Source organism: Mizuhopecten yessoensis, unplaced genomic scaffold (assembly GCF_002113885.1).
Source record: "Mizuhopecten yessoensis strain PY_sf001 unplaced genomic scaffold, ASM211388v2 scaffold3837, whole genome shotgun sequence".
NCBI lineage: Eukaryota > Metazoa > Mollusca > Bivalvia > Pectinida > Pectinidae > Mizuhopecten > Mizuhopecten yessoensis.
This window is the reverse complement of record NW_018405244.1, coordinates 111,001-123,383: the sequence shown is the minus strand read 5'-3', so window position 1 is coordinate 123,383 and position 12,383 is coordinate 111,001. Positions and strand designations below refer to the sequence as shown.

The 12,383-nt window shown below is 35.3% G+C and overlaps 1 protein-coding gene across 1 annotated transcript in view; it reads right to left on the bottom strand.

Annotated features, from left to right (window-relative positions):
• Positions 1-2,519: 2,519 nt before the first annotated feature.
• The window catches only part of LOC110448113 (N-acetylated-alpha-linked acidic dipeptidase 2-like), a 23,848-nt gene continuing 13,984 nt past the window's right edge, over positions 2,520-12,383 (bottom strand). The window contains exons 10-18 of the mRNA XM_021494177.1: positions 9,495-9,558; positions 9,170-9,237; positions 8,721-8,818; positions 5,701-5,791; positions 5,263-5,343; positions 4,157-4,322; positions 3,815-3,896; positions 3,183-3,275; positions 2,520-2,759 (exon numbers count right to left, since the gene is read on the bottom strand). Coding sequence (XP_021349852.1) covers positions 2,534-2,759; positions 3,183-3,275; positions 3,815-3,896; positions 4,157-4,322; positions 5,263-5,343; positions 5,701-5,791; positions 8,721-8,818; positions 9,170-9,237; positions 9,495-9,558 — 969 coding nt within the window. The 3' untranslated portion in view covers positions 2,520-2,533. The remainder of the gene's footprint in view (positions 2,760-3,182; positions 3,276-3,814; positions 3,897-4,156; positions 4,323-5,262; positions 5,344-5,700; positions 5,792-8,720; positions 8,819-9,169; positions 9,238-9,494; positions 9,559-12,383) is intronic.

The following is a 12,383-nucleotide window of genomic DNA, read 5'->3' as shown; positions in this document are numbered from 1 at the left end:
CTACCGTAGCACTGTAGGTATGTCACAAGGGATACATATATCTGAGTTTCAGTACAGCTGAAAACATTTAAAGCTGATGTGGTTAGAACGTCACTGTGTAAAGATGGCTTAGATAGGACCGGTAAACACAGGTAAGGATTCTCGTCTACGAAAAAACATAAAGGCTATGGCTACATAGCCTTTCATTTCCAATGCAGAACCTGGCAAAATAGATGTCTCGGTTGTTTGACAAAAACAAAAACAAAGGTAAAGTTTTATTGCGATAGTCAGTTTGTTTCAGAAGGTCGAAACTATTCTAAGAATTATTTTTCGCTGCTATGTCCATCTTCTTTAGAAAAAATAAAATATCGAAACTTGTATGTTTTGTCATTTTAGTGAGGAAAGCAAATAATGAGTTCAAAAAGTCTGTTTCAGTAACAAAAACAAAGAATTGACAGTACCATGTTTTTGTCCATCACGTTGAGGATGCTGTAATCAGGTTGATTTAGACGGTGGTTTAAAATTACGTATTGAGGATGTTTTGATTTTGAAGGAGATATGGGTAAAAGCACAATGTGTTGTCCTGCATGAAAAGGAAATAAAAGAACGTGAAATACTCAGAGTTACGAAGTGAAAGGGAAACCTTTGGTATTTTCGTTGATATACACAATTCAAATTCTGTTCGTAAAAAAATACATAACACTCTTTAAAGAACGTAGAACGAGGAAGACCATATCAACATCTCTTTGTAAAGAACAGTGATGTCAGTGATATTGTGTTTTCTTCCGTAAACAATGTTTCCATCAGTTTATAAAGAAACATGAATAACATTACTGCTATTATGTGACCATCTCTCTATAAAGGACATTAATAACGATTATGAGAGTATGTGTATATCTTTCTGTAAAGGGCAATATGTAACGATCAATGATACTTGTGTCCATCAGAATGATGTTATAATGATGCTAGTGTGTCCATTTGTTTATAAAGAAACAGGTATATCATTACTACTATCTGTGTCCATCTTAATGTAAAGGGCATACATATAACGATCAATCATATTTGCGTTGATCTTTATGCTTTTAGCAGATGTTAGAATAATGCTAGTTTGTCCATTTGTTTAAGAAGAACAAACACACAGGTAAGTGATTTCAAATAAGTCAGTTCCTCTTTCCCACCATACTAACCTCAGTAAAACATTGGCCAATGTATCGGGATAGGTTCACGTAGCGACATCAATCAAACGTAGATAAAACACACAAAAACTAAAGAACGCCTGGAGAACCTTGACACTAACTTTGTTTTTCAATGCCACATTGTACACCACCATTCTTGATTCTAAAGATCACGCTTTGGTAGGTAGAAAAAAGAAGTATTAGGAAACATAAGAAATACACAGATAATAAGATAGTTGCCATAATGTATTATGTATTTGATAATATTGAACAGGTGGGAGAAATATCGGTATTCCAAAGGGGACTGTGTGTCTCATCGACATTATCTGTTTTTGTAAGCTTAACGTGTTAATGTAGAACGTATTAATTGTCTAATTGAGAATAGCAGCCATATCGTCCATTTGGATTTTATTCATAAAAATGACCTTTCCTGTCTATTTTTGAAAAACGTACAAATATGGCACTGGTGTTTGCCTTACCACTGAAAACATCATAAACACAGAAAATGTTACATGGATTTATTTCTGCTTCTGGAGTAAATATTGTAGAAACATAGAGATACTGTACAGTCGTTTATACACTGTAACACTATAACCACGTGATGTCAGGAAATTAATTACATATCACAGCACATGCACTAACGGATATCGAGACAGATTATTCAAAAGTATTCGTAACATACATGCAATGGCAATCTTAATTGAAATTGAAATAATGACGTATATAGAATAAATGATACATGAAAAAAATGAAACTAATACATGACATACGGTAATGATACAAGGGATAACAGATACATGACATAATGGGTTAAGGTAAAACTGAAACATGACACAACGATATAAGGTATAACTAATACATGACATACAGTAATGATACAAGGTAAAACTGATACATGACACAACGATATAAGGTATAACTAATACATGACATAATGGGTTAAGGTAAAACTGATACATGACACAACGATATAAGTTATAACTGATACATGACATACAGTAATGATACAAGGTAAAACTGATACATGACATAATGGGTTAAGGTAAAACTGATACATGACACAACGATATAAGGTATAACTGATACATAACAATATGCTAAAAGGTTGCATGTACACATGATTGTGCTTGAATTTAATTACCGAGCAACTTCTACCGATCAAAAGTTAGAATTACAAATACTGCGCCGCACAATTCTGTTGACGATGTCATCACGATTGGTGTCGTCTGCTTTTTTAGGTCATACGATATAACCCCAAAACTCACCTCGGAATAACCAACATTAATATATAAATATATATATAATAAAATCAAAATCAATGTTCAGGAATTTGGTGCTCATTTTTGATCTTATGAATTCGTTTTTATTCATCAATTGAGTCACACAGTTTCCTGAAAATCTGGCATAAATGTGGTCACTTCCCGAAGCGTAGTCTGCGCTGACTGAATAGTGAATACCAACACGGAGAAGTGTTGCTTTATGACTTCCCATAGTGCCTTGGTTTCGTCTTCTGAAGCATCCGCCAGTTTCAAAAGGGAGTCCACTAGTCCGGGAAAAGTAGTTCCAACGTATGAATTAACATCGAGATGCGAAAATAGCACATGCCTGAAATATGAACAGCAATGTATAACCGAGGTATAACATGGATACATCGTATGTTCGGCATATTGCATGGCAGTTGGACTGTAATACACTTATCTCCCTTGAAATGAATCAATTCTTATTTCTAATTTCACTTTTGTCGTTGAAATTTCCTAAATTTCATCAATGGAAGTTAACCTGTGTATGACAGTTTATAATTCGTTAGAAAAACAATTCGAATGGCATTCTCGATAATTAAGATAGCACTTAATACTCGGTAACAACAACAAGATTACCAAAAATCCTCATCTGGATATACCTACTGAAAACATGGATGTCGATATCAACACATTGTATACTCACCGGCAGGGTTGGCAAATTGTATGATATGGGGAAATACATGATCGACGTTCTATCAACAAATGCGCTATTCTTTTTAAAACGAACCTCGCCAGGGGCCGTCCGGGTAGTCCAGCCGGGTCAATAAAGGCTCTCTCCAGTAAAATCAGCTGGTCATTAATCCGACGAATGGCGAAAGGACTGGATAATTACAAATTATATCGTTGATAACTCTCATATAATAATACTTAATAAATACGTTCATAAAAACGACACCTTAATGACGTTTTACTTTGATTTATACAATCATGTGTTTTCATCACGGATGTGAACTAACATCAACATGATGTATGAGCAGCAATTTTAAAAATAACATCTTTTGTATCAACCTGAAGCTTAACGTTTTCATCAAGTTTTATTAATATCTACTGGGAAAGATATTTTTGATTGCTTTGAGAACAACACGGCACTTATAAAACAGCTTTGCAGTGTCAGCCACATATGATATGTGAGTAAACGAAACGAAGCGATGTAAATATGTTAGTACATCCAAAGCTAAACTCCTGTTCTTTATAAAAGAAAAAAAAACATGTCATATTTATGGACATTGATGTATTCATAGTTTACAGGAGAGAGAAGAAATATGATATTGTAATATAAAATGTAAAGTCATCAGAGAGACGACATTACATACTTTTTCACCTCAACGTTAATCAAGTCAGATATGAAAAACAACATACTCATTCATGTTAATGTTATCTGCTCTTGTTTGAAATTTGATGACTTCTGAAGAAAAATTCTCTGCTGCTTCCTGCAACCATTCTAAAAGATCAATACAAAACATACCAGTAAACTCGCCACTGTAGAGTTCACTTTCAAGAATTAGTTCATGATTTATCTGCACGTGTCTTTATTAGTCCAATGATTGTTTAAAGGCATGGACTAGCAACCTACGACGTCAAGCAGCCTCTAAGAAGTTGAGGTTACACACGAATTCAATTCTTCTGTGCTTAAAGCTATATCTGATCTAGAATTGTAGTACTTTATAGGGAATATGAACACTACTCCCGTATGCTACATACCGAAGTGGATACCGTGGGTTCTGAGGAGCTGTCCGTACTCCATGTCAAGTATTGTGACACGCATCTGAAGCTGTTCTGAAAGGTCACTCACATTAAAAGGCACTGTCAGAGAGTCTGCCAAATTCCTTGCCATTTCGGCTGTGACTTGACAAACTGCACGGTGGGTCTGCAAGTACAGAGTAAGATATTTCGGCAAGTGTAGTTCGTGTTGTTTCTGTCTCATATCTGTGGAGTCTTCGCTGAGGGTGGAACGCTCCAGATGTTTTATTTTTGTATTTCTATATTTTGACGCGGTTGGGCACATTAAGTCCTTCATTGTCAATTTTAACTTAATTTAACCAACGATGATTTCGTAAGTGCCTTAATGTGGACATACACGAGACCAAAAATATTCTGCTTCACCGTGGCACCCATGTATGTTTATTATCGTGTGTGTTTAAAATTCCATTTAAGTCCAAACCATACTAAGACTATACTACCATACTTCAATCACGCTAAATGTTAACATAAAAACAATAATGCAAGTGGTCATAACGGTCTTAATACGTATTTAATTCATTCACTTTATGTTTATTAATTTATGTTTGGTAGTAACCAATATTCGATACTAGCACATCTGCGTCTTTGAAGAAGGTTTCAGAAACTTTAGGGGTGAGTCAGGGTCTTCATTTTCATACCATCAAACAACAATCGCATGAAAATAATTTTTCAACCAAGTTCGATTTTTTCCCACTAAAAATAAACAAAATATACCTAAATGGTTATTTTCCTAAATAAACTGTAGTAAACTTTATCGCCCCCTCCCCCTCCAATACACACAGACACACTCCTAGGTAGAATGGATGAACCCGTGTTAATGAAATCCGCTATTTTGATAAAGCTCCTTAGGACTTCTCATCCATGGAAAGTATTTGATTCCAGTATATATGGGTCTGAAGAAGATGATTATTGAAATTTTAGTCAATCCGAACTCTTTGTTTTTCTTTTTATAATTTGCACTTACTGAAGCCCTGGCCAGTCTGTAGGTGATCTCACCGTTCTGCATTAACATTTGCCGAGAGAAGATAACTTTTTCTAAGCCTAACCTTGCAGTCGTTAATATTTACCTTGAAGCCCCTGTCAATTATTTCATCCAAGATGTGGAATGTATCGTATCTAGTGTGATACAGGGGATTGGCGCCAGGAATCTGGATAGCATAAGATTAACAAAGATGTCAATTGTCTTACAAGGAAATTGTACAATGAATACGTGACAATACCAAATTTTAGAACGAAATTTGTTACGTTAACAGGTAAATGAAAAAGTAATTCTGTTTGGTAATGTAAAGGTACATTATATCTCTGTTTGGTGAATGTAAAAGTAATGCTATTTGTTAATGGAACGGTGTCTCTGTTCGGAAATGCAAAAGTAACTGTTTGGTACCTAATAGTTACGTTAATGTATCTGTGTTTGGTAATTTAAAGGTTTTCTCTCTAAGATTTGAAATTTATAAAATGAAGAGTGTTTATGATGTCAGAGTCATCCCTTGTCAGGAGATACATACCGAATCACCAGTAAATGCTAACATTACACTGGGAATCCCTACTAGTTGTATAAAGGGAGCATGGTCACTCTGCGACGCAGCCATACGAAATCTGTAAAATACGCATTAAATATAATTAGGGGAGGGGATGATATCTAAATTTCAATTTTCCACTTGTTTAAAAAAGAAAAAGGACGCTTAGCGTTCCTATTGTATGTACTATTTTTCCATGCAAAATATATTTTTCTTCATATAATATGCGTTGAATAATAAAATTAACGTAAACTTCCAAACGTTATACAACGACTGCGCTGTTGCCTTTGAGCCTAACACAATACGTGACATAATGTATATTTGTGAAATTGCATATTTCGTTGCATTACAGTGTACATCACCGAATTTCAACATGCATTTATTTCGATATCTATTTACCACAGTACGTCTAAGGCTAACAGTGTTGTCTCTGGAAAGAGAACTGTACGAGAAAAGGACAGATATAGCATTTGCTAATTTTTTGTGGCACTGAACACAGAGAGGTTCGACAAAATTGTACTCGGTAATATATGTTGGCACTTTACTGACACAAAAAGAAGTCAATCAAATCAAAACTACAGTTATACATGGTGGCATAGCACTGACACACAAAAAGGACAAAAAAGAGAAACAACAGTTAATATACGGTGACATCGTTCGAAACTTCGTGAAACAAAGCTTACTTGGTTATACATGGTGGCTGTACACACAAAGATCAAACAAAGCTTACTTGGTTATACATGGTGGCTGTACACACAGAGATCAAACAAAACTTACATGGTTATACATGGTGGCTGTACACACAGAGATCAAACAAAGCTTACTTGGTTAGACATGGTGGCTGTACACACAGAGATAAAACAAAGCTTACATGGTTATACATGGTGGCTGAACACAGAGATCAAACAAGACTTACTTGGCTATACATGGTGGCTGTACACACAGAGGGGAAGGAAAGCTTACTTCGTTATATATGTTGGCTGTACAAACAGAGATCAAACAAGGCTTACTTGGTTAAACATGGTGACTGTACACACAGAGATCAAACAAAGCTTACTTCGTTAGACATGGTGGCTGTACACACAGAGATAAAACAAGGCTTACTTGGTTATACATGGGGGCTGTACACACAGATATCAAACAAAGCTTACTTGGTTATACATGGGGGCTGTACACACAGAGATCAAACAAGACTTACTTGGCTATACATGGTGGCTGTACACACAGAAATCAGACAAGGCTTACTTGGTTAAACATGGTGGCTGTACACACAGAGATAAAACAAGGCTTACTTGGTTATACATGGGGGCTGTACACACAGAGATCAAACAAGACTTACTTGGCTATACATGGTGGCTGTACACACAGAGATAAAACAAGGCTTACTTGGTTATACATGGGGGCTGTACACACAGATATCAAACAAAGCTTACTTGGTTATACATGGGGGCTGTACACACAGATATCAAACAAGGCTTACTTGGTTATACATGGTGGCTGTACACACAAAGATCAAACAAAGCTTACTTGGTTATACATGGGGGCTGTACACACAGATATCAAACAAAGCTTACTTGGTTATACCTGGTGGCTGTACACACAGATATCAAACAAAGCTTACTTGGTTATACCTGGTGGCTGTACACACAGATATCAAACAAGGCTTACTTGGTTATACATGGAGGCTGTACACACAGAGATCAAACAAGACTTACTTGGTTATACATGGTGGCTGTACATACAGAGAGCAAACAAAGCTTACATGGTTATACATGGTGGCTGAACACAGAGATCAAACAAGGGTTACTTGGTTATACATGGTGGCTGTACACCCAGAGATCAAACAAGGCTTACTTGGTTATACATGGTGGATGTACATACAGAGATCAAACAAAGCTCACATGGTTATACATGGTGGCTGTACACACAGAGATAAAACAAGGCTTACTTGGTTATACATGGGGGCTGTACACACAGATATCAAACAAAGCTTACTTGGTTATACCTGGTGGCTGTACACACAGATATCAAACAAAACTTACTTGGTTATACAAGATGGCTGTACACAGAGATCAAACAAAGCTTACTTGGTTATACATGGGGGCTGTACACACAGATATCAAACAAAGCTTACTTGGTTATACATGGTGGTTGTACACACAGAGATCAAACAAAGCTTACTTGGTTATACATGGTGGTTGTACACACAGAGATCAAACAAAGCTTACTTTGTTATACATGGTGGCTGTACACACAGATATCAAACAAAGCTTACTTGGTTATACCTGGTGGGTGTACACACAGATATCAAACAAAACTTAATTGGTTATACATGGTGGCTGTACACACAGAGGGGAAGGAAAGCTTACTTCGTTATATATGTTGGCTGTACAAACAGAGATCAAACAAGGCTTACTTGGTTATACATGGAGGCTGTACACACAGAGATCAAACAAGGCTTACTCGGTTATACATGGTGGCTGTACATACAGAGAGCAAACAAAGCTTACATGGTTATACATGGTGGCTGAACACAGAGATCAAACAAGGGTTACTTGGTTATACATGGTGGCTGTATACACAAAGATCAAACAAAGCTTACTTGGTTATACCTGGTGGGTGTACACACAGATATCAAACAAAACTTAATTGGTTATACATGGTGGCTGTACACCCAGAGATCAAACAAGGCTTACTTGGGTATACATGGTGGCTGTACACACAGAAATCAGACAAGGCTTACTTGGTTAAACATGGTGACTGTACACACAGAGATCAAACAAAGCTTACTTCGTTATATATGTTGGCTGTACAAACAGAGATCAAACAAGGCTTACTTGGTCAAACATGTTGGCTGTACACACAGAGATCAAACAAGGCAAGTTTCAGTTATATATGGTGACATTGTTCAAACAGAGCTCTCAAAGGCAAATCCCCAGTTATATATGGTAGCAGTGTACTCAAAGTGGCCGAACAAAGGAAACTCCGATGATATGCAGCTGACTTACAAAGGTCTAGATGTACCAGGTGCTGGGAATCTCTTCAACCATTTATCGTAGACAGTGACTATACCCTCTCCTGATTCAGAGGAATCGGGGTTTACAACCTAGTCAACAGTCAAATGTTACTATATATATATAAATATCTTTATCAAACGTACTTTATTACACAATATATGTATTAGTCATATTTAGCAACACAATATTTGTATCAGACATACTTAGTTACACATCATATTCATTTCTCATATTTAGTAGCACATCTTATATTACTAAGTCATATTTTGAAACACATTATTTTTATCAAACATACTCAGTTACCTATGATTTCTAATAAAACTAATAAGAGGGAAGAACGAAATAGTTTTCAAAGGAAAATCATTCGTTATATTCGCTTTATCTTTTGCAACAGTCTACATACATATGTATTACTAGCATGGTGACATGAGTTTTACTACCTTTTTGGTTGCATCATATGTAATGGTGTGCATCAGGGGTGTACCAATGGGTTCAAATGTAGCGTTCCCTGAAAAGTGTCCGAAAACTCTGTTACATTTATATCAACGCGCTTATAGGTGCGAGTCATGATGCCAAATGACGTCATCCGTGACATTCACCATATTCGAGTGCTCACTTTATTAGATGTTTAAAATATTTGACATAAACATTTATAAATAAAGTGTTTGTACTCGAAATATACAGTCATGTTAATGACAAGCAGTGTTAAGTAAGGCAGACAATGTTGTGATATATAAAGCTGATCTCCAATGGGAGTAGACGTACCTGTCACGGCCACGTCAATGTTGATGTAGGCTAATGATCGAGCGGCAAGGTTTTTCACGTATTGCTGCAGTCAAAAGATAAACTGTCTTAGTGGTAAATAAAAACCATGAACAAAATAATAATAAAAAAAACATTTATAAGTTTTTTCTAATCATGAACCGGCCGTTATAAATAATGAATTTATCATCAGGTGTGTTTTCACATTAAAAAATTAAATAAAAACTGTAACGTTAAGGATTTGTTTTACCTAATTGTCTAATTAAAGAATCGATCATTAGGTTTTAACTATGGAAAAGACAAACAGTGAATACTGAGGTGACAATAAAAACATAATTCGAATTCGAAAACTAAACGAAAGCTGTAGCAAATTACCAACAAAGGAAAGGTTCACACATTTATCTATGAAAGGCATAAGTATTTTAAGACCAGGATTTCCGAAAGGTTCAGCGTCTTTTCATCAACGACAACCGCCATGTAAGTACAACTAGAATCTAAGTAATGTCAAGTCCTCATTGTGAGAACCGGAGAAGTGTCAACAAAACACAGCGGGCATAGTAGAAACAGGGCGACCATACACCTTGTCAATATTCTTCATCAACCTGCATCTCTGGAGACCGTGGATGCAAGTTTGTTTGTCAGCAGTCGAAATTTATCATGAAAAATGAATGTTAGGGTGGAACTGTTTGAGACTCGCTTGAGAGTTTATAATGATCAACTCATAAACTAAGACGTAGGAGAAAACGAATCAGAAAGTCAGTGAGAAATAACATTCAAATAATTGAATATCAACAAATTATGAACTCGCGATAACAACGATTAGTGTTCTCTTTATTTCCTCCTTTAAGAAGATTTTACAAACAGAATAATGTAGTTACAATGATAAATAAGATAAAAAAAAAAAATGCAAAATCAAATAGATGGTAGGCAAAATTAGTGCGCAACATCATTAGTTAACACAATAGAAATAGGTTAATCAATTTGAGTACAGTTTACAAAAGAATACATAATTAATAATGTTAAGAATGATATACACCAAAGTATTGAATAATCATTAGAAGTATGCATTAAGCATTTTTGAAATATGATTGACTGATGCCATACGAAATTCTGTTAACTCTAATGTATTCAGTTCATACGTTATATTGCCACCAATCAGTAGGTGAAATAATTCATAGTCTGAATGAGAGTGTAAATATACACTAAACATAAGTTCACATGTATTAATGACTTGACACCATAACTGATCTCGTAAGTCTTCAGTACAATCACATTGTAAAACTATGTGGGTATATATATCGTTATACATTTGTCCACATTTATGACATAATTCAGTTTTTTCTGAATGTCTTAGAGATACAATCAATTTCATTATACTATGTATGGCTTCTCTGTTTTGAGGAAATTTTATTAACAATTTCCACAATATATGAGGAGCCAAATTATCATGAACAAATATAAATCTGCAGAAATCGCGGTCACCACTCATTCTCTCCTTCCATCCTTTTTCTTCATATAACTGTACATTATGCTTTACTTTCGCTTTCCATATACTTTTCACTGGAAATATTCCATTTGATAAACATTCTTGTACTAATTTGTATAAATCATATTTCTTTAGTACCCTAATTACTTCATTCATAAATCCATTATTATACACATTGGTCCCTATAACTGCCATACAAAGACGAGTAAAAAACACAAGATAAGATATACAGTTTTTCTCCAAGTTGCATAATCTTCCAAACAATAATAATTTCTTGGTATCTATGTATGCTTCTAAACTTAACCAACCCAGAAGGCCTGTGCACATATCTGTACGGGTTCTTGTATGGAACCCCTGAATTGACTTTAAAATGAAACGTTGTGCTCTTTCTAACATTAAAATTTCGGTTTTTTGAAGACACCATAATTCACACCCATATAGGGCTGAAGCATATACTTTTGATTTCAGTATTTTACTAATCGTTAAAGGATTTAATGCACATGGATGAGCACCACTTTTAATTAAACTCATGACACCACTCTTAAGCTTATTACATGCGCGTACTGTACGTTCCATACTATTAAAATTATAGTTCAACATCACGCCAACATGTGTTATATCCTCAACTTCTGGAAGAAGATGCCCATATAGATATAATTTCGTACTAAGATTTCGCTTCTTTTTTCTAGAGAAATACACTATTTTACTTTTAACTGCAGAAAATGTGAAACGCCACTTTCTGCTATACGCTTCGCACATCTCGAGCATGTATTGTAAGCTTTTACGCTGTGTACTAACCAGACATATATCATCTGCTTGTGTTGGTATATTAATTCTTAAATCGGCAATAAGTGCACCCTTTCCACACTTTTTTGAATACTGTCTAATAAACTGTTTATGAATACAAGATACATTTTGGCAGACAACGCACTCCCCTGTAAAATCCCCCTCTCCATACGGATCCATCTTGAACTTAAACCATTAAATATAACACTACTTCTTATATCTGTGTATATTGATTTCAAAATATGCCATGTCTTTGAAGTGATACCGATCTCATTTAGCTTATACAACAAACCATCATGCCATACGGTGTCAAATGCCTTGTTACTATCTAAAAAGGCCACATAAACATCTTCTTCTCTTTCTAAATTATAATGTATACATTCTTGCAGATTAAATGCAGTTAACAAACTGCATAGTCCTTTTTGATATGCTGACTGTTGCTTATTCGGAAAGTTGTTACAATTAAGAACTGAATCTAATCTTTTAGCTAAAATCATTTCAAAAACTTTAAAAATGACTGGTAACAAAGTAATTCCCCTATAACTATTAGGGTCATCTTTAGGTTTTGCGTTTCCTTTGTGCAAAGTAATTATTGTTCCCATTTTCCACTCTTTTGGTAT